Below are 23,301 nucleotides of genomic sequence, written 5' to 3' on the forward strand. Positions count from 1 at the left end.
TCTTTGACATTTTTTTTTTTTTTTTTTTTTTTAATATTCAAAAATCATGTGTTTTAGTGGAACATTCAAACTCAGTGGAAAACCAATTCTGAGAAAAGGCTCCCATGTTTCATGGCTGGATAGAAGAAACTCAAAAGATCTTTGTTATGGGAAAAAAAAAAATTGTTATGGGAAAATCCACTAAATGGGAAAACTAAATATTTGGTCAAAACAGATCAATATCTCACCTAAGTTTCCCTATGATATTGACAAATTGGAACAATGAAAAGATCATTAATTTCCTTTTTATAAAATGTCTTTGGAAAACAGTGTAGATGACATATATATAGCATAGCCTACATGCACGACCCTGCTACACAGCTGAGTGGAAGTGAACGCTGTCAGGGTTTTATTTTGAAAGTTATGACAGGAAGCTCGTTCTTTTACTCTGTCTGGCTTGACCGTGGTGACAGGCAGGGAGGGCACTGCTGTGACTTCAATAATTTCAAAAACTTGCAGCCCTTTCCAGTGGAAAAAAAAAAATGAAGAGAGAACAGGCGCTTTTCATTTACAACCAGTGATTCAACTGGGTATGTGAGACAGGGCAGATCACAGCTGGTGACTGCTGATTTAAAAAGGGAATCGCACTGAGAAATGGTCTCCAGTCATGTAGTGACAGGATGAGTTTGTTCATGAGAGACGCGCTGGTACAGTTCATAAAGGAGGAAGAGGATGAGGTCACTGGGGAACCGACACCAAATTAGAGAAACAAACGAGGAAGCTGGAGGTGATGTCTGACATGGTCTGAGAGCTCTAATGGAATCTAAATAACTTTTTCTTTCCTCTACGATGCATAAGAGATGGATCCTCCGGAGGCTCCCTGTCTTGATTTTAACCCTTTTCATCATCCTCTCTGTGGATTTTCAATTACGCACCAGCGGGATTGCTAAACTGAACGGGAGTCACCATCCATCACCCGGCGCGCACCATCGCTCCGTCCAGGAGGCTCCGTCCCCGGCCAAGGACGCACCAAACTCGGCCGGCAGCACAGACATCACCCCGGAGCGACCTCGGCTCTCGGGGACAAACCGGACCTCACCAGGCGGACATGTGGCCCCCAAGAAGTTGACACTGGAGGACATTTTTATCGCCGTGAAGACCACCGGGAGATTCCACAAGGCGCGTCTTGCGCTCCTCTTGGAGACGTGGATCTCCAAAACCAAGGCGCATGTGAGTGTCCGTTCCGTTAACTCTGCTGACGTTCACTCGGTGCTCCTCTGAGGAGTGACGCACAGCGAGCGCAACATCAGATGGAGCTTCAATTTTTACTAAACCACCTAAATCTACATCACCCAAACGTAAAGTGTCGATTGATGAATCAGGGTAACAGTGGCCCCTTTACTTTTCTCCCCTCTTTCCTTTTCAGTTCAGTGTAAATGCGCAAAATTGACATAAAAAAAAAATACTTATTACTACTAAAACAAATACGATCAATAACAGATTGTACCCAGATTCAGGTACAGGAGAGTCTGCTGTTACGTTTCTCCTTTGTCCAGAGCCACTTGAAAGGTCTGCAATCACAGAAATACCTTCAATTTCTAGTAGATCAGCAACACAAGATGCAAAAATGTGGATTACCAATGGTAGGAGCTACATAGTGGCCCAGTAATATTGATATAACTAGAAAATGATCCTATAAGAAAATGAAAAGTGCTGGTAAAATAAACAGAGTAAGAGTTGTGGAGAGACAAGGGATTTTTATAGGAGATGTAAAGCAAAATGTAATGTGATATGTCAAAGAGACTGACATCTGAAGTTACATAGACTCTAGGTTCATATATTTTTTTGATGTAAGCAGCTGTATACTGTATAGGCTATAATCCATAAATATAAATGTCAAATCCTTACATGCTGATTATGCCATTTCCATAAATTAGATTCATGAGGTTTATCAATTCTGCAGGATAGAGGCTCAGGGATGTATATCATTCTCTCATTTAAAGTGATTATTTCATTTTTTAACGTAGGGATTTCAACCATCTAATCCAGTGGTTCCCAAACTAGGGTTAGAGGACCACGTGCAGTCCTTGGGAGGGTCACAGGGGGGTCCCAACAATAGGAAGAATAGATTAAGTTCAGTTTTGTGACATTCTCTGGACATTAGAAGAAGACGGGAACATATAAGTGGGACTATTATGGTTTTAATTCATAGTGATCCTGTTTCAGTCGTCATTTAATGAGATCCACTTCTGTTTTTTTTCCTACAAATCTCCTCATAAGGGATTTCTTGGGACAAAATCCTCTCAAATGATGGTCAGTGGGCTGATGTGCTTGTTTTTTGTGAGTTTTGGACATGAAAAAGTTACGGGACAACTACACTAGTCTATAGCTGCATACAGGCCTAATGATGAAATGAAAACATTCACTTCCTTCCTGCTTTGAGGCTGCAGGGCTGTGCTGAGTAAAGCAGATTTACTTGATTTACTTTAACTGCTCGGGTGAGCTTAGTCACTGACTGATTCACTGGTCGGCGGTTTGGTTGGTTTGTTTATTGGCTGATTGATCGCTACTTAATCGTCCCTAAACGGCGATGATCACCGTGTCAACAGCGGTGAGAAGAACACCAATGGAAAGCCTTAAAAATCTCGAGGAGGAAAAACCGCAGAAAAGGTGCTGCACCTGCCAATTACGACCTGATGTGAATACTTATGTCTGAAAGTGCTCACTCACTGACTTAAATACTGCTTTTTTTGTGGATAAACAGGATAAAAACGTCCTCATCATCACCATTTCAGATTTGAATTTGGCTTAGGGTGACCCTTGAGGCGGCGGTTAGGGTTGAGGTCGTGTTTTTAATCGGTTTTCTGGTGAAAATTGAGATGAGTTCAGCCTGAGTTTCTGTATCTCAGGCAGAATAATAATCCTGCGAGAGAGTGTTGCCTTTGGGATTTCTGATATTCTCTCATAACATCAGGCACCCGCTGTATGAAGAGTTTCACTCCGAAACGACATATCAAATATAAGATATACATGTTGGCCGGCAAAAAAAAAAAAAGCACATTATGGTTTGCTGTTGAATTGATGATGACTACACTGCACAGTCTCCATCTTAACAAGTCATTTAGGCTCATAGTCGGTCTTAAAAATTGCTTTTCTTGAACATAGAGGGAGAAAAAAAATCTCCCAGTGGGACGAGATAATCCAACTTGTTTCCAGCGCTTATCAGCTCGGTTTCAGAAGCTGTAAGTGTCATTGTCTTGATCCCAGTGGGCCGGTCTGCCTTATTCCGCCTTGTTTCAACCTATTTCTACTTGGTCCCAGAAGAATTCCTCGAACAAGCGAAGCTGCATTGAAAAAAAAAAAAAAAAAAACCAAGACAACAAGACTTTAGAATGAATATGAGATGAATTAACTCGCTAAGATGGAGATTTTTTTGAGGTGTAACTCAGGTTTGGATGATCGAAGGAGCATCTTTGAACATGCCTTGCTCTTTCTTTTTCAAGTCAAAATCAGTTCAGCTGTGTTTTTATGGGCTTGAAATGCTAAAGTACTTGCAAAAAAAACAAAAAAACAAAACACAAATAACAGGTTGTAACCAGGTTCAGGTGACTTTTCGCCGGCTTTTCACTCCCTCTCTTAGGCTTTCTTCTTTCTTGCTTATCTTCCCTTATGGCTGTCTGGTATCCTTCTCCTATCTCTCTCTCTCTCTCCCTCACACACACACACACACACACACACACACACACACACACACGGCAGGCTGGCTGGCATTTTCGTTGCCCTCTCAGCAAGGCCTTGCCAGCTCCGGTTGTATCTACGAGAGGCTTGTCAAAACAAATTCCCAACATGCTGCTAACAAGGCAACACTCTCCCAAGAACATCTGTTTATCTCCAAATTGAGCATCGCTGGTCTGCAGTGGTTTGACGCGTCAAATCTGGCTCGTAACACCATAATAAATTTAAACACCCTGTGCGGTAAATGTAAAGGAATCTGCTTCGGTGGCATTTGAATTATCAACAGCTTACAGGGCTTGACACACACACACACACACATCGTGCAGGGATGATAAAACTTCACATACACTGCAAAGGGACACTGGAGGATTCAGCATGGGAAACAGGGCCGGGCTCTAATTCAATATTATCATTCACCGTGTTTTTACTAGAAATATAAAATGATGAATTAATGATAACGACTTATCGTGATACACAGCTTTGCCAAAATATCATCCTGCGGTAACCTTATTTAACATGTAATTTTGAATGTCAGCAGATATTGTTACATATGAATAATAAACTTTACTTATACAGCAGTTTTAAAACACATTGCTATACATGTCGTGGCGTAAAAACATGACTTTGCACGATGCTGTACATGATACAAAATCATTTTAAACTGGATAAAATATGTTATTATGATCATCCCGATGTTCCTTTTGGCCTCATTTCCCTGCCCTAATAGACAGCAGACTAAACATACTACTGTTCACATATTTAGCTTTCACTGTGCGTATAGAGAGAAGTGCAGTCAGTGAGCAAGACCTCATAAGGAAGCCATGCGAGTAAAATACATTCAAATCAAACAGAGACCAACGAGGTGTAAGAGCATGCGGAGGTCACTTGTAGTTCAGAGCCGGTGTTGTTTCGACTGTTTACCCAGGGCAGGGTCAGTAGATTTAGGCGACTAAAAAAACCAACAGGTTTAGGTTAAGTGCGATGCATCATTAAAATGTTCATCTGGAATCTCCAAAGTCATTATACGCTGCTAGAGGAAACATCGATGAACCTGTTTTTATGGAATGGTGTTTGATTGAACTGCCATGATACGAAACATGTCTTTATTTAGCTTAAAATCCAATGCAAATAAGCCTCAGATATAAAAGAAACAAGAATATGTAACCATGTATCCATATGTCTGTTATTCGCTTTCTCTCGAATGTTAACATTTCGGTGCACGGTGTGTGTGTCGGCATGCAGCGAGAGTTAATTGGCTTCCCGAGTGTGGTGGTGGTCTAACTTCCTACTCAGCACCACACAAAAATTTGTTTTTCTGTTTTTCTCTGTAAGCGACTTTGGGTGCCCTGAAAAGTGCTATACAAATGTCATGTATTATTATTATTATTATTATAGCTTGTCATAGCTTTTGCCAGTATAAATGAGTTTTTATTAAGTTATCATGTCGTTTTTGTAACTGTTTGACAAAAACTATGATGACAATTATTCGTGAAGGAAATTAACTCTGCTCTCAGCACCCTGGCTCATGCGCTGCCTTGCTCAAGGGCGCTTCAGCCGTGGTTATTTAGGCAAATATGCCAGGACATAGCTGGCCCCCAGATTGACCCCATTACATGGAAATAAGTAGTTATGTTCGAAAGTTACTCCTCAGGAAAAGTAACTTGTGGGTGGAGCTTTTGCATCGCTCACTTCAAAATCATGGGATTATGGCAATTAATCAAACGAAAAACAAAAATGGCAACATTTTGACTGGGAGATTACAAGAATTGAAAAACGAATGCATGAATTGACAATACATAGTGCACCCGCGGTTTAAAGGTGCACTATGCAAAATTGCATGATGATAATAAAAACAAGGAACGAGGACTGAATTTGACGGTCGGGTCTACAAGGCTCTTATCATCAGCCTGACACATGTTGCCAGTCTAAAGTGTCCTGAGTTTTTCATAGTGCACCTTTAAATGGAAAAGAAAAAAAGAAAAAACAAAAAAACAGATGTGGATCAAACGGCTTGAATAACTGTGAATAACTCTGGGTGTTTGTTTTAAGCTGCTCGGTGTGCCAGATGGGCCGGGCTTACCTTATCATAACATGTAGGCAGTGACAGGTAGATTGTCAGTCACGGTAAAGTAAGATGGATTGCCTTTCAAATGCCTTCTAATCGTTAAGCAAACTCTCTGACGCTCCGTGTCTTTTTTTGGCGAAGCCCACCCATCTGGCATCAAAGCGGCTGAGAACAAACCGTGAAAAGCGTCTCCAAATACCGTTTGACCACATCTGAGTCTGAACCTCAGCGCCTAAGCCCATGTTGATTTCGATGGGAGCCAAATGTAATCCCCCCTCCCGCGCTGTCGTTCCAGTGGTGTTCATGTCACTCGGGTCATAAAATGCGGTTGGAGAAGTGATTTTTGGCACCGGGCGCCTCAGAGGTCTTTGGTAAGTGGTGGCAATTATCGCCTCTCCAGGTCGTAAATGACTTTTGTAGTTTCTATCGCATCCTGTTGGGTAATGCGAGGTGGAAACCATGTGGCCTCGTGTGAGTCTGCAGCTTACCACACACACACACACACACACACACACACACACACACAAAATAAGTTCTGTCCCTGCTACTTGGAGTTTGTTTGATCAGCCTCTTCTGTGATTTTTTTTTTCCTAATCCGCCCTGTTTTTTTCTGTTTTTGTGTCAGACTTTGTTTGTTAAAATCACTTTATGAATATTCCCCGTCTATCTGACTTCAGAGCTGATTTCCCCTTTTTAAAACGAGTGAAACCATCTGCAGTGGATGAGAAAAAAAAGAAAGCACCGGTCTCACTTGATGACGATTAGTTTCTCATAAGGGAGAGAGACTTCACCGGAAAGTGAGGACTTTCAGCGAGAGCAGTTTATTCTGAGAGCAGAAAAAAAAAAATCATCTCAGAAAGAAGGTTTTACAGAAAACAAGTGAGATACGAGCGCTAAGACAGACAAGAAAGGGAACTACTGAGCTGTGACAAATGTAGTGTTTCAGTGTTTAGCCCTGACTTAGCAACACACACACACACACACACACACTCTCACAGGATGCTGTGCAGGCAGCTTGTCTGGGCCGAGGGGAAGCAGCAGCCGAGCAGAGACTTCGGTAACAATACTGAAACGGAAGTTGGTCAGAAAACAGGAAGTTGAGCAGCTGACTGAAGTACAGACTGAACCTGAACCCTTACACACATGCACTCATCACCACACACACACACACACACACATATATGAGAGATCTCGTTGTTCATCTGCAGTGTGTGAAATGTGAAGTTACTACGGGCCAGCTAGAGAGGCAGAGCGGCTCCGGAAGCTGAAATAATGTCATGGGTCGACTTACACCGAAATGGGCGGAGGCGGAGCCAAAGCAACTCAGTTTCACAGCAAAGTAGCGTTAGACTGAAGGCCAGACGCCAAGATGATGAGGATGATGCCGTCGAGCCGCAGCCACACCAGTTTCCAGCTTTCAACTCGGCAATGCAAACACGAACGCAGTGGAACGAGCATTCAAACCAGAGCTCTGATCAGGAAACAGCTGATCAGGACCCTTATGCTGTCAACAGTGAAAAAAATTACTGTGTTTAAACATCTGCAATTTTTAAAGTAGAGTCTTAAAGTGTGGTTTTCAGCATTATGCGGTTTGTTATAGTTAATTTTACATGATATGATCGCCAACTGTCTCCAGATTGGTTTTAATCAGTTAAGTTACATTAAAATACTGAGGCTTTTAGCGTGTGCAGCAAATAATTTGGTAAAGATGACCAGAAACAACACCCAGCTGCGTTACATAATGTTAATTCTGTAATGCTGATTATCAGTAAAAATAGCCGTTACAGTGGTCCCTCGTTTATCGCGGGGGTTACGTTCTAAAAATAACCCGCAATAGGTGAAGCTTTATTTTTTTTACAATTATTATAGATGTTTTAAGGCTGTAAAACCCCTCACTACAGACTTTATACACTTTTCTCAGACAGGCATTAACATTTTCTCACTTTTCTCTCTTGTTTAAACTCTCAAAGTTCAAACCTTCGTAGAAAAATAAGTCCAGTAAAAAAAAAAATTGCACTAAAAAAAATCCGCGAAACTGTGAGACCGCGAAAGGTGAACCGGGTTAGAGCGAGGGACAACTGTACTATTAATGAAGACGCTGAAGCAGGTGTTGTCACGGTAACAGTGAGTGATGCAATTCTGACTCCCGATCTGGAAAGGCACAAAATTTGCAACTGCGCCCTGCCGGCTGGGAAATTCTGCTGTTGTCGGCAGGGCCGTCTCAAGGAATTTGGGGGCCCCAAGCAAAATCGACTTGGATACAGTTTAAGATCACTCACACTTTATTACAATGAATTATTTCTGACAGTGCAAATACCGCTTATATATGTTGCATACTGTACACATAGTAATATTTACGTTTGAACGTTTGCAAAAAAAAAACCAAAAAAAAAAAACACCACCATCCCAGGCTACTCTCAGCAACTTTGAGGATGGGCCCCCTTGAGAGGAATTCTGATACCAGTGTCGTTGCACTTTCATCCTGCATTGAGCATCACAGAATTTAAAGGGGCACTCACACAGTTTGTCGTTGCATTTAGTTCATAACCAATTGCTGTCTGGGGGCCCCCGGCCAGCTCGGGGCCCCAGGCAATTGCTTGGTTTGCTTGCCTTGTTGCGACGGGCCTGGTTGTCGGTAAATGAAGCATAATTTATATTGACAAGCTGACCTTCCCAGTGGCCACATAACACTAGCCTCTGCCCATCAAAGTAAAGTAGTCGTAACTCGCCCACAAACAGTACAGTTTCATAAATGCCATGGCAACAAATTAATTATGAATAAAGAAAAAAGTTGATTTTATTACATTGCTGCAGGTTAGCTGACATGCATGTGAACCAGCCAACTCCTTTGAAAGGAAAGTTGCTATTAGCGGTCTCAAAACTCGCTGGATGACATCATCTAATTTGCATACCAGGCTGATGTGCATGATTAAGAAATATGGCTAGAGACGCTTTTTAGGAATAAAGTGGAAAACCAAGTCGCCAATTCCACCAATGAGAAGATTCCCGCCTCTGAATCATGTTTGTTCAGTAATAATTATTGTTTTGTCTTGAATTCACCACAAATGCTGGTAAAAGATGCTTCTGGCTGGTCTGGCTCTTCCCACCGCTTTGGCAGGCAGGCCATTTGGAAACCATTAGAGCTGAAAAAAAAAAAAATTATTTGGGTGGTAAAACAATGAAAATGACTGGTCAGTTATGGACAATAGGAGCCGGTGTGATTAAAACTTATATAAAAACAAGTAGTTTCCTGTTTTGCTCATTTGGCAGGCGGCCCCAGACATTAAGGACCATTTCGTTTCAATGAGCAACTGCATTGTGTTGTAATCTACCGTAAACAGTTCATTCCTCTTTCGCTACTGGTATTCGGCGTTACCGCTTTTCCTGGCTCGCCATATTGTCTTATGAAATGGAATCAGACAATAGTGTTGCAGCGTTTTGGGCCTCAGAGGATCAAGTCAGAGAAAATCCTCCACACGGTGCAGGTAGTGAATGTGAAAGCTTATCATGAGTTAAAAAAAAAAAAAAAAAAAAAAGCCGGTGTCAGCCCTCGCAGGTTTGAGGTTTGAAGTGTTGATAAAGTGACTGCGCAGGGAAGCTCCAAGGTGTGTGTGTGTGTGTGTGCGTTAAACTGCACGAACGTGAAGCATAGAGCAGCCGAGAGCAGCTCGTAGAAATAAAGGTGACAAAGCCCTTTTATATATTTATACACTTTTGATTAGCATGGGGAAAATGCACCTGGAAAAACACGGTCAAGCATGTGGAGTTATTATTCCGCAATGATAATTACAAACAGCTTTACAAAAGGGTGGGGGGGGGGAAATCACAAACTGAAAACATTATTTAAAAGGAAGTCTATTAAATGGCATCTATGCAAGGGATTTTCAATAGATAATAGACTGTTTATGGTGTGACTGAGGTGGAACCAAACATTTCACAAAAATACGCTCCATGTTTTGAAAAAGCTTCAGTCCAAAACATCAATAATGTGAATTTTTATGCATCAGATGTCACTGTTATTAACGAGGGTTTGTTGGAATTTCAAAAGTGGAGAAAACCCTGAATGGAACGACTGTGCCACCGTTATTAAAGTTCCCTTAAGCAAGGCACCGCACCGCCAAAGTGCTTTTTCAGATGCATTATGGTCATTTCGCGTCATGGGGCAGTAAAACTCTTCCTTATCGCCCTTTCGACGGGATGACAATCAAGCAGAGATTTACGCACGGCTCCCCGACCTCGCCGTCCTCGCCGTCCTCCCAAATTCCTCGCCTTCCCGCTCTTGTCGTCTGTTTTTTTACGAGCCCGCCTCGCGCTGTTTTGGCCCTCGAACCCCTCGCGGTCCGACTTCAGGTTTTCGCTGCAGGGTGCTCCGGCTGAGTTATGACTCCCGCAGAGGAGAGTAATCCTGGCCGGGGGGCTCACCGAGGTCCTCCTGGCGGGCTGGCGGTGGGGGGTTGCGGAGGAGGGGTGATGTTGATCCAGGTATCTCATTACTCCTCCAGCCCTGAGGGAGCGATGAGGAAGGTAAAAAGGCCTCTGGGAAAATGAGGGAGGCCGGGCAAAAATGAAATGGCCGATGATTTAGAGGTTGTTTGATGAGAGGGAGACACACAGAGAGAGTGAGAGAGAGAGAGAGAGAGACTAAGCATTGATGGATGAACTCGGGTTGGAATAGTAAAAGAGTGCGCTTCAATAAATGCAGCCTTTTGTCGTAGCGTGCAGTGGGGCTATTAGGAAGATTACTCCCACACACACACATCATGATGCAGTATGTACCCACACTTACTTATGCACACACACACACACACATTTACACACGCATGTACATACATGTGCATGCATAAACATAAACACATCAGCGGTCCAATCTGAAAGTCGCTCTGTCTGCTTCTACTGGTCAGCTGCAGAGGAAAACTGAATCTAATAGAAGTCAGTGGCGCCAAGTGTGTGTGTGTGGGTGTGTGTGTGTGTGTGTGTGTGTACTGAAGTGAAGCGGCTTGAAAGTGGCCCAGAAACTCAACATGTGGTGTCACAGTCACCCAGCGAATGAAGGAACTTGGAGAGATTATGCATCTTAGCATTTTCACAATTGCAAAATCACAAAAAGGATGCAACAGTTACAGTGACGTATTTGATTTTGCATCATTTGAGGAATGATATGCTCATCGCTGCTTTGTTTTTTGATCTGGGGAAGGTTTGCAAGCACACAGGCTGTTTAAACAGGGATTGACAGTATCAATACTATATCAATATCGATGTTTGGATATAAGAGGCTATATATTTGGCTAAAATGGGTAAATTTGAAAACACTGTTTGGGTCTTCATCCACTGCACTGGCATTTCTCAGAGACTTTTTTTTCCAAAATGCACACTGAAACACCCCAAAATGCATGAAATCACCTGTTGAGCATGTGCAGGTGTAGGTTCATGGCCTGCACATGATCAGTATTAGATCCAAATCCTTGATCACAAGAGAATTTTATGCCAACATTTTCAGAAAAACTTTTCCTGTCCAAACTACAACAGCACAGCAGCATTTCAAATTCTCACACTGTGGAGAGTTTTGCAAAAAGACACACTCTCGCGGGAGGAATATGCCAGTTTGGTGTGGATGGGAAAAAAGAAAAAAAAAATAGATAAGGAGGGAAAAAAGGCATGTTTTCAGATTTACCTGACTTAGTGTGGACATGGCCTTAACTTTGTTCTTGTGATCAGATTATGTAATCCGACGAGTGCGGTTTCAGCCTATCACCGCCTGTCAAGCTGTCTGGAGAGCGTCTCTCTCACTGTCTACTGCTTGTATCTTATCCATGTCGTCTACACACACACACACACACACACACACACACACACACACACAGACACACACACACAGGCTGTCTGAGCTGGGAAATTCAGTTTCACACCCTGACTGCCTCACACAAAGCCAACTAGTCCTGCTGGCACTCGATCCGCTGCCAACCTCTCTCTCTCTCTCTCTCTCTCTCTCTCTCTCTCTCTCTCTCTCTCTCTCTCCCTCTCTCTCTCTCTCTCCCCTCTGTATCCTCACATATGTTTTCTTCATACTCTTACCCTCTCTGTTGAATAAAACATCAGAAACCATGAGACAAATAGTGATGGTTTCCGTCAGAAAAATTAAAATAAAATAAATAAAATTCTATATCTACATCTATATCTTTATCTATAACTATATCTATATCTGTATTTATAACTATATCTACATCTATATCTATAACTATATGCATATCTATATCTATAACTATATCTATGTATATCTATATCTATAACTATATATATAACTATATCTGTATCTATAACTATATCTACATCTATATCTATAACTATATCCATATCTATATCTATAACTATATGTATATCTATAACTACATCTATATCTATAACTATATGCATATCTATATCTATAACTATATCTATGTATATCTATATCCATATCTATATCTATAACTATATCTGCATCTATATCTATAACTATATCCATATCTATATATCTATATCTATATCTGTATCTGTATCTATAACTATATCTACATCTATATCTATAACTATATCCATATCTATATCTATAACTATATTTATATCCATATCTATATCTATATCTATATCTATAATTATATCTATATATCTATATCCATAACTATATCTATATCTATATCTTTAACTATATCTGTATCTATAATAATCATAAGCCATCATAATCTTGTGATGGTTTGTGTGTTTCTGTGCACATATCTGATGCTCTCCATGATAAGCTGTATTGGTTTATAATGGTTCCTAATGGTTTCTGATAGTTTGATTACAGGCTGTGTTGGCTGCTAATGGTTTATGATAGTTTGTAATTGGTTTTGATACGAGCTCTAATGGTTTGTAATGGTGTGCTGTGGTTTCCAGTGGATTCCCCAATAACCAGCCCAAACCGGTTAACTGGCTAATTGTGACCTGAAGGTGCTTTAATTGTTTCTGAACAGGCTGTAATGGCTCCTGTAAGGCCTGCCAGTACAAAGCATTACATGCCATTAGGAAGCATTACCAGTTCCCAGTAAAACCATTAAAACCTGCTGAATGTTTTGTCAAGACTGGAATTGATTTTTGAAGTGGCGTTTGTTTTAGGCCGGCATTGCATATTCATGTTTTCGTAACATATGGCTCATATTTCATGTGGTTGTCTTTTTTTCTTCATCTCACATCCAATAATGCTGTAATCCATAGTTTGTCTTATTCTCTTCATGTTTCTGCTTCCTATGTTCACAGTTTTAAATCAACAGATGTGCTGGTTTATGAGCTCTCCTTTCTTACTGCTTATACCTCGTTCACGTCCTGAGGGACAATCCAAACAATATTTCTGGATGATTCTCACGACAGGCGTTTTGAACAACAATGGGCTGGAAACTCCGTCGCAGCAAGTCATTTAGTTTCATATTCAGTTTTGAAATCTTATTTTTCTTCAAACAAGTGATCAGCTTGTGCCCAGAATGTTCCTGTTATCGAGAATCGTTTTCTTGATCCTTATTGTTTTGACATACACTATATTGCCAAAAGTATTCGCTCGGCTGCCTTCACACACATATGAACATGAGTGACATCCCATTCTTAAACCATAGGATTTAATATGATGTGGGCCCATCCTTTGCAGCTATTACAGCTTCAACTCTTCTAGGAAGGCTTTCCACAAGGTTTAGGAGTGTGTTTATGGGAATTTCTGACCATTCTTCCAGAAGTGCATTTGTGAGGTCAAACACTGATGTTGGACAAGAAGGCCTGGTTCGCAGTCTCCGCTCTAATTCATCCCAAAGGTGTTCTCTCGGGTTGAGGTCAGGACTCTGTGCAGGCCAGTCAAGTTCTTCCACACCAAACTCGCTTATCCATGTCTTTATGGACCTTGCTTAGTGCACTGGTGCGCAGTCGTGTTGGAACAGGAAGGCCCATCTCCAAACTGTTCCCACAAGGTTGGGAGCATGAAATTGTCCAAAATGTCTTTGTATGCTGAAGCATTAAGAGTTCCTTTCACTGGAACTAAGGGGCCGAGCCCAACGTCCGAAAAACAACCCCACACCATAATCCCCCCTCCACCAAACTTTACACTTGGCACAATGCAGTCAGACAAGTACCGTTCTCTTGGCAACCACCAAACCCAGACTCGTCCATCAGATTGCCAGACGGAGAAGCGTGACTCGTCACTGCAGAGAACACGTGTCCACTGCTCTAGAGTCCAGTGGCAGCGTGCTTTACACCGCTGCATCCGATGCTTTGCATTGCACTTGGTGATGTAAGGCTTGGATGCAGCTGCTCGGCCATGGAAACCCATTCCATGAAGCTCTCTACGCACTGCTCTTGAGCTAATCTGAAGATCACATGAAGTTTAAAGGTCTCAAGCTATTGACTCTGCAGAAAGTTGGCGTCCTCTGCGCACTATGCGTCTCAGCATCCGCTGACCCCGCTCTGTGATTTTATGTGGCCTACCACTTCGTGGCTGAGTTGCTGTCGTTCCCAATCGCTTCTACTTTGTTATAGTACCACTAACAGTTGATTGTGGAATATTTAGTAGCGAGGAAGTTTCACAACTGGACTTACTGCACAGGTGGCATCCTATTACATTACTATTACAGCACCATGCTGGAATTCGCTGAGCTCCTGAGAGCGACCCATTCTTTCACAAATGTTTGTAGAAGTAGTCTGCATGCCTAGGTGCTTGATTTTATACACCTGTGGTCATGGAAGTGATTGGAACACCTGAATTCAATGATTTGGATAGATGAGCGAATACTTTTGGCAATATAGTGTATTTATACTTGTTTGCAGAAAATTCCCTGAAACAAATGATGAACTACACTGGAGACAAGTGGGATTATCTCATCCCAGTGACAGATTTTTTAACTAATCCTAAAAAAAACAAGGTTTTTAAGACTAAATAGGAGACAAAACAACTTTAGATGTTAAGACAGATATTTTGTGTAGTGTAAATATCGTAGCTGTCTCGGCTGTACTCCAGCAGATGGCTCTTATTGACCGGCGATGTGTTTGTTTCTGATGTTTTTGAGGGGAAACTCTGAAAAGATCAATGTTTGTCAGATTCCTAACAAACATTTTTCATTTGTATGACAAGCATCTTTGTTCACAATAGGACATAGTTTCCTGCTTTGGGTTTTAACATATAACATAAAAATGGCTGCTGTGGAAGGAAAATCTCCATTTTTGGCTGAAAACTACATCCTCTCCTATCGGGCTACTATTTGTTTTTGTAACAGCACAATTTCCTGCATAGACATTTACAAAACGTCATATATAGGGTTTTTTAATCTTCGACATTTGTATTTATATTTATTTGATTTGTTTATTCGATAGGGGCAGAGAACATTAATGAACATTAGTGTAAAATACAAGATTTAAACATACTAGAAGTAGCAGTAATGCTTAATTACACTGGTAGTCCTGAGGCAGGTAAGAAAAAACACATGCAATAGAAGCAACAACATGCAAATACAGATATACAGTGTAAGTAAATTGAAAAAGACGTATGTATTTGAGGCGTTTCAGTATCCTGGTATCCTCGGACACAACTTGGGAAAGTGGTGCTGAATATATTCACCGGACCTGAATAAAACATGAGTGATGTTTTGAGTTTATCTTATCTTGCGGGTGATTCGCCCCTCCCCCCCTCCCCCGCGGAGATGAGTGCGTGTTCCTGGCGAGGAGAGTCGAACGCGTGACGGGGGTCGAGCCCGCGGGGCAGGGAGCCGCTGGGTGATGGAGGAGCGGGTCAAGCCATCGCCAGTTCAAATCCCTCGCTGCAACCCGGAGGGGTGGGGGGAAAAGAGCGAGCGACACCCTCTCACCTCTCAGCGGTCTGAATGTACAAGCACCACGCAGATAGCTGGCTCATATCTTGTCGGCTATTTTCAGTCTCGCTCGAAATAGCGGAGGAGGGAGAAGCGGAGTATTACCCGCACTGGTCCTTTAATTTCTGGAATATCATTCATCAGCGCTGAGACGTCTATTCCAGCCAGCGAAAGTCAGGGATTATCATAAATTATGCAAGGAAGTCAGGGAATATGAGGGGATTTTACGGCCACTCTACAGGGGACATACCAGAATGTGTTTCACAACTCGTTTATTCTTGCATTTGCTCCATATCAGCTAAAAATACGTTTGGGTAATATTGTTTAGGTTGCCAGGCCATTGGCAGGTGTGTCAAAAATATTTTTTTAAAATTCTGGACGCTGTGTCTGGGATGAAAAGGCTGATTATGAGGGGGAAAAAAACACCAGTCTCTTATACTCTTTCGTCAGTCATATCCTGATATTTTGGCAGACACGGCGTGAATTTCATAAATTCAATCACAGAAGTTTACAAGGTCGCTTTACAGGAAAATACCAGAATATATGTTTCACCTGTCTTCGCATTCTTCAGTGCATTCGCTGTTTCGTGGTGTCGTAGAGTGGAGGCTACATTTTTCTAACCGACTGTAATTAAATAGACTGTTATAACAAGTCGGGGAGGAAGAGCACGGAAATGCCTCAGGAATGGAAAGTCATTGAGTTTTACAACCTCATGGTAGCAAGGGGCATCTAATCCTGCACACACACACACACACACACACACACACTGGCAAAAGGAATTTCTGACCTCGAATCGTTTTTTGATTACATTTCAAAACAGAACAGATTTATGACAAAACATCCTTTGAGTGTCTCTAGTTGGTGTTTTTACAATTTTCTACCAGCAGAGGTCAGTGTCTATCTATCTATCTATCTATCTATCTATCTATCTATCTATCTATCTATCTATCTATCTGTCTGTCTGTCTTCCTGTTTGTTTTTAGTTCTAATGGGTTGACTTTTTCCTTTCAGGCTTTAGTAGCACTTAGGTCAGTGTGTGCATGTGTGTGTGTGTGTGTGTGTGTGTGTGTGTGTGTTTCAAGACAGTCTTAGCTCATGTATCTGTCGAATATCAAATTGATTCAGCCACGTAGCGCTATAACCACTTGGACTATGGGAGAGAGCGAGTGAGTGTGTGAGTGAGTGTGTGTGTGTGTGTGTGTGTGCGTGCGTGTGTATCTGAGTGCTGTGCTTCTATGTGCGATGACTCATTTCTTCGCTCAGGGTGGGGAACCGTGTTTTTGTCAGATCAAATCTACTCCATTCCCAACGATATTGATTAGGTGTGTGTGTGTTTGTATGTGTGTCTGTGCACAGGTGTGTGTGTGTGTGTGTGTGTGTGTGTGTGTGTGTGCATGTATATGTGTGTGTGTGTGTATTCTCTGATTGGGTAAAGCTGGTTTCAGGGGGCTCTGATGTGCGCAAGAACAAATCAAAGGCAGTGTGTTTTAAACATATTTATATATTTATATTCTCTCTCTCTCTCTCTCTCTCTCTCTCTCTCTCTCTCTCTCTCTCTCTCTCTCTCTCTCTCTCTCTCTTCCAGACGTTCATCTTCACAGACGAGGAGGATCAGGAGCTGCGGTCAGAAGGTGGGCTGCCATCTTGAATCCTGTTTACACTCGCGCTCAACAGTCTCAGATCTGGATGAAGACGCTCGCAGCACGAGTGAAACCAGGCTCAGCGTTTCATCTGTCTGCCTCTCCCTTTTTCTGTCTCACCGTCTTTCTTTCTTTCCTTCTTTCTTTTTCTTTCTCTTTTTCGCTCTACATCTTCTCTCCTCTCTTTTCTCCATCTTCTGTTTCCTTCTGCTTCTCTCTGCCTCACCACCACCTTTCTTTCTGCTTTTTTTAAAAATTGTGCTTTTCTTTTTCTCCCCTTTTTTGCAACTTCACTCCTTTCTTTCTTTTCTCCTCTTCCTTCTTCTCTTTGTCCTCCTCTCTTGTGCATCCTGTTGCTTTCTTTCTCTCCATGTCTCTCCTCCTTTCTACCCCTCTTTCTTGTCTTTCGCTCTCATTCTCTCTTCCTTGCCATTTCTATGTCGTTTCCTGCCTCCTTTCCCTCTCTTTGTCTTTCTTCCTCTCTCTCTCTCTGTCTGGGTCCTGTCTCCTTCTCTCTCTTCCTCTTCCGCTCTCTCTCCATCTCTCTCTCTCTGTGTTTTTTTGCTCTTTGTCTCACTCCCCCTCTCGGTCAGTTCAGCTCATTAACTCTGTCAGTGGCTGCTGATCAGAGACAATATGGCCGAGGCAGTTCATTTCAAATGGATGTTTTCAGAGGCCGACAGGCAGCAGTTTACCCAGTGAGACCGCGTGGGGATTAATGCTTTGGTGTGAAAACCATAACCATCATAATATCTGTGATGATGTGCAATAGCATGAAAAGTCAGAAATATGAAATCAGTCCGAAACAGTTTAGTTTAGTTTAGTTTAGTTTAGTTTAGTTTAGTTTAGTTTAGTTTAGTTTAGTTTAGTTTAGTTTAGATTAGTTTAGTTTAGTGCTGTTCAATTCAATTCAGTTCAATTCATTCCATTCCATTTCAGTCCAGTCCAGTCCAGTCCGGTCCATTCTGGTCTGGTCCGGTCCAGTCCAGTCCAGTCCAGTCCAGTCCAGTCCAGTCCAGTCCAGTCCAGTTCAGTTCAATTCAATTCAATTCAATTCAATTCAATCCAGCCCGGTCCAGTCTAGTCCAGTCCTTTCCTTTCCTTTCCTTTCCTTTCCTTTCCAGTCCATTTTGATCCATTTTGGTCCGGTCTGGTCCAGTCTGGTCCAGTCTGGTCCAGTCCGGTCCAGTCCAGTCCAGTCAAGTCCAGTCCAGTTCAATTCAATTCAATTCAATTCAATTCAATTCAATTCAATTCAATTCAATCCAATCCAGTCCATTTCATTCCATTTCATTTCAGTCCAGTCCAGTCCAGTCCAGTCCAGTCCAGTCCACTCTGGTCTGGTCCATTCCGGTCCGGTCCGGTCCAGTCCTGTCCTGTCCTGTCCTGTCCTGTCCTGTCCAGTCCAGTCCAGTCCAGTCCAGTCCAGTCCATTCCAGTCCGGTCTGGTCCAGTCCAGTCCAGTCCAGTCTAGTCCAGTCCAGTCCATTCTGGTCTGGTCCATTCCGGTCCGGTCTGGTCCAGTCTAGTGCAGTCCAGTCCAGTCCAGTCCAGTTCAGTCCAGTTCAGTTCAATTCAATTCAATTCAGTTCAATTCAATTCAATTCAATTCAATTCAATTCAATCCAGCCCGGTCCAGTCTAGTCCAGTCCTTTCCTTTCCTTTCCTTTCCTTTCCTTTCCTTTCCTTTCCAGTCCATTTTGGTCCATTTTGGTCCAGTCCGGTCCGGTCCGGTCCAGTCCTGTCCTGTCCAGTCCAGTCCAGTCCAGTCCAGTCCAGTCCAGTCCAGTCCAGTCCAGTCCAGTCCAATTCAGTTCAATTCAATTCAATTCAATCCATTCCATTCCATTAAATTTCACTTCAGTCCAGTCCAGTCCAGTCCAGTCCAGTCCATTCCATTCCGGTCCGGTCCGGTCTGGTCCAGTCTAGTCCAGTCCAGTCCAGTCCAGTCCAGTCCAGTCCAGTCCATTCTGGTCTGGTCCATTCCGGTCCGGTCTGGTCCAGTCTAGTGCAGTCCAGTCCAGTCCAGTCCAGTCCAGTTCAGTTCAGTTCAGTTCAGTTCAGTTCAATTCAATTCAATTCAATTCAATTCCATTTCATTTCATTTCAGTCCAGTCCAGTCCAGTCCATTCCAGTCTGGTCCAGTCTAGTCCAGTCCAGTCCAGTCCAGTCCAGTCCAGTCCAGTTAAATTCAATTCAATTCAATTCAATTCAATTCAATTCAATCCAGTTTCAGTGTAATTCAAGTCAAGTCAATGGGCTCTACTGGTGCTGTTGAAAGAACAAAAGAAAAAAACAACAACAAAGTATGTGAAAGGAAAATTAATCAACAGTTCAGAAAAAAACCTAATCCCATCTTCTCCCTTGAATCAGTGTGTCTCTGTGTGTGTGTGTGTGTGTGTGTGTGTGTGTGTGTGTGTGTGTGTTGCTGTGTATTCAAACCGTCCCTTGTCCACTGATATCAGTATTCCTGTACATGCACCTTGTGTTTATGAGGAGAAAAAAATCAACAAATTAAAATCAATCATGGAGCTCTCTCTCTCTCTCTCTCTCTCTCTCTCTCTCTCAGGTTACAACATGGTGGTAACAGACTGTCAGTCAGACCACAGCCAGCAGGCTCTGTCCTGCAAGATGTCTGCCGAATACGACGGCTTCATGGCCTCAGACAAGAGGTGAGGGCAGATTAGACTCCGCTGTCTTGTGCACACACTGGATTTGCAGATCAGATTAAGATTACAGACTTTAATGAGCTGCAGGTAGTAACAGGATACATCAAAGAAACACGAGATGAGATGGAAATCAAGAGCCGATCGTTGCTGTGGTGTGTGTCAATCAAACGGTCCGGTTGTCGCAGGAAACTCCCGGGTGTCGGCGTGCAGAACGGGATGAATGTCAAGCAGGGTGGTGATGGAAAAGTTGATTTTCCCTGAATAAATAAAGGTTAAAAATGTATATTATATCTCTAAAAAAGATGAGAAATACTGCATAAAAAGGTGATTTAAATTCCTCCTTTGTGTTGGATTGAAACCATCCTCAGAGCTAGTATTGAATCTGAATCCTGAAATACTGATAAATCAACCAAAAATGTAATAAATGCTCAAAGAAATTGGAAAAAAAATACATCAATAAATAAAATCACAAAGGGATTTGGGAATAAATAAATTAATTAATGACATAGAAAAACAATCAATAAATAAATCAGGAAATAAATAAATAAATTCATTCATTCATTCATAACTACCTAATTTTGCAGCAAAAATTTTAAAAACATCTAAGATCTAAAAAGGTTTTTTATCCATAAGTTCATTTATCAACACATTTATTTTGAGTTCAGCAGACGCTCATAAGGATTAGACAGTCAAACCTGTGCAGGCTGTATCTGATTCTGATTGGTTGATGGGGAAAAAAAAAAAAAATTCTGGAGTATCTCAGCAGTGAGGCACGGCATCACGTCTGTTTATGCTTCTGAGACATTTCCAGACATTTTCAGTCAGTATCGGTGTGAAAGCGGCAGTCTGTCGCTCGCACGGTGTCACGTCCTGATCTGACGACGCAGACCGGGACGCTCCGATCATTTTCAGACAGTTTTGATATTTTCTGTCGCCGCTCTTGTAGTTTGAGAGGGTTCAACGAGCCGATACGTCGGCCAATTAGACCGAGGCAGGATGCGTCATCGCTCTGTTGACTGCAAAGCAAATGTGGAAAACTCGGCTGCAAAGGAACGCACCACACCCAGGGCGACGTGGAGTTCAAACAGAAACTGCAGCCAGTCACGGCCGATCCGTTATTTTGGTTGTTGCAGAGGCACAAAAATCTACGCTTATGACTCATTCGGCTCTCCGTCGTGCCGGCGCTCCTCCGGCAAGGTCAGACAGAGAAATAAAAACGAAAAATCGTCTAAAAATGTTCCTACATCTGGTAATCACCAACGTCCGACTTCAGCCCACCATATGGTTACCGTACCACGAGGCATGCCAGACTTCCATCCTGCTCTGAGTAGAGGAGCTTAATTAGCTCTTCATTTTACTCCAGTGACCCAGTGCACTTTGCAAATTTTTGTGTCTGTGGTAATTAGTAAAGGACCCCAGACTTTTTTTTTAGACTACATTTCGTTTTCCCTTAATAGAATAAGTATTTTTCCAAGGATATACATGCAGACACTTCTTTTAGCCATTTACCGAGAGTTTGTCTAAGTACTTTTTTCTGTGATAGAGCTACCATCCATTTTGCCTGTAACAAACATACACTGCTAACAGTATTGGGCCACACCTCTTAATCAATGAATTCAGTCCCATTGCCACAGGTGTATAAAATCCAGCAGCTAGCCATGCAGTCTGCCTTTACAAACATCAGTGACAGAACGTCTGGTTCTAAAGAGCTCACTGAGTTCCAGCGTGCTGCTGGAATAGTGATGTAATAGGAAGCCACCGCTGCAACAAGTCAGCTGGTGAAGTTTCGTCCCTCCTAGATATTCCACCATCAGCTGGAAGTGGGATTATTGCAAAGTGGAAGCGTTTAGGAACCACAGCGACTCAGCCACCAGGGGGCAGCACCACGTAAAGTTATAGAGCGGGGTCACCGAGCGCCGTGGCTCATAGTGCGTAAAAGTGTTCAACGCTCTGCCGCCTCAGTGACTGCAGAGCTCCAAACCTCCTCTGGCATCAACATCAGCACAGAAACTGAGCGCCGGGAGCTTCATGGCTGAGTGGCCGCACGCCAGCCTCACATCACCGAGCACGACGCCGAGCGGCGGACGGAGCGGCGTAAAGCACGCCGCCGCCGGACTCTGGAGCGGTGGAAACGTGTTCTGTGGAGTGACCGATCAGCCTTCTCTATGTGGCGGTCTGATGGACGAGTCTGGGTTTGGTGAACGCCAGGAGAACGTTCCCTGCCTGAGCGCATTGTGCCGACTGTAAAGTTTGGCTTGTTTTTCTGGGCTCGGCCTCGGCCCCTCAGTTCCAGTGAAGGGAAATCTTAATTCTTCAGCTCACCTTTGGGATGAACTAGAACGCAGATTGGGAGCCGGGCCTTCATTCAATTTGGGTCCAACATCGGTGTCTGACCTTGCAAATGCTCTTCTGGATAAACGGGCAAAAATTCCCACAGACACACAACAAAATCTTGCAGAAAGCCTCCAAGAAGAGTGGAAGCTGTTGTAGCTGCAAAGGGGGATCAACTCCATATTAATGGATTTAGAATGGGGGGTCAGAAAAGCTCCTGTAGGTGTGATGTGGAGGTGATACAATACTTTTGTCCATATAGTGCATCTCTAAAAAAAAAAGTTGTATTTTCTTCCTCATGTAATTCTCTTTTGGATGAAGACCTAATATGAAAGGCTTGGGCTCCATAGTTAATTATACTGATAAAATCTCCTCCATCATATATTTTACCTCTTCCCAGAATTTTTTTTATTTTTTTTATCTCGCATTATCAAATGTGGTAGATGCTTTTAAGCAGCAAGCTTGTTTAATGTGTTTCTGGCATAAGATCTTTCTCCAGTATATCTCATGAGTGGAAGCTGAACTTCATTTTGATCGATTGATACATTTATGCATATGTCAGGATGTCTGGATTTTCAATTGTCAGTTTCCCTAATTACGTTTTGTCATTTTCCCGATCTGAACAGCTTGTGTTTGGTGTCGTCTCCTTTTTAAAAGCGACAGAGGAAATGAAACAGCGCTTTGGTTTGGTTGGCGGCCCGGCGTTGTTGTTTTGGGCTGACTCGCTGTAGGATGTGAGGCTGTTTGGTTTGGATCAAAGCCTTTTGTGTTTTTAGGCTGTTGTTACGATGGCAGAGGAATTAAAACTGCATTATCAGAGTTTGGTAGCGAGACCCGGCTTTGTTATTTGGTTTCCTTTGTTGCGGGAAGAGACTGTTTGTGGTTTGAAACTAAGCCTCAACATCTTGCCCTGTCATTCAGACTGCAGAGGGAACCAAATGGCTCATTAACTTTGAGAGAAACACCCGGTTTAAACTGGCTCGTGTGGTGAGGAGACAACAGCACATCAGATGAGCTGTGCAAGATTT

The 23,301-nt window shown here is 42.6% G+C and overlaps 1 protein-coding gene across 1 annotated transcript in view; it reads left to right on the forward strand.

Moving 5' to 3' along the window:
• Positions 1-485: 485 nt before the first annotated feature.
• mfng (MFNG O-fucosylpeptide 3-beta-N-acetylglucosaminyltransferase) overlaps positions 486-23,301 on the forward strand; it is a 35,867-nt gene continuing 13,051 nt past the window's right edge. The window contains exons 1-3 of the mRNA XM_030062232.1: positions 486-1,209; positions 17,219-17,264; positions 19,843-19,945. Coding sequence (XP_029918092.1) covers positions 829-1,209; positions 17,219-17,264; positions 19,843-19,945 — 530 coding nt within the window. The 5' untranslated portion in view covers positions 486-828. The remainder of the gene's footprint in view (positions 1,210-17,218; positions 17,265-19,842; positions 19,946-23,301) is intronic.

Source organism: Myripristis murdjan, chromosome 1 (genome assembly GCF_902150065.1).
Source record: "Myripristis murdjan chromosome 1, fMyrMur1.1, whole genome shotgun sequence".
Classification (NCBI taxonomy): domain Eukaryota; kingdom Metazoa; phylum Chordata; class Actinopteri; order Holocentriformes; family Holocentridae; genus Myripristis; species Myripristis murdjan.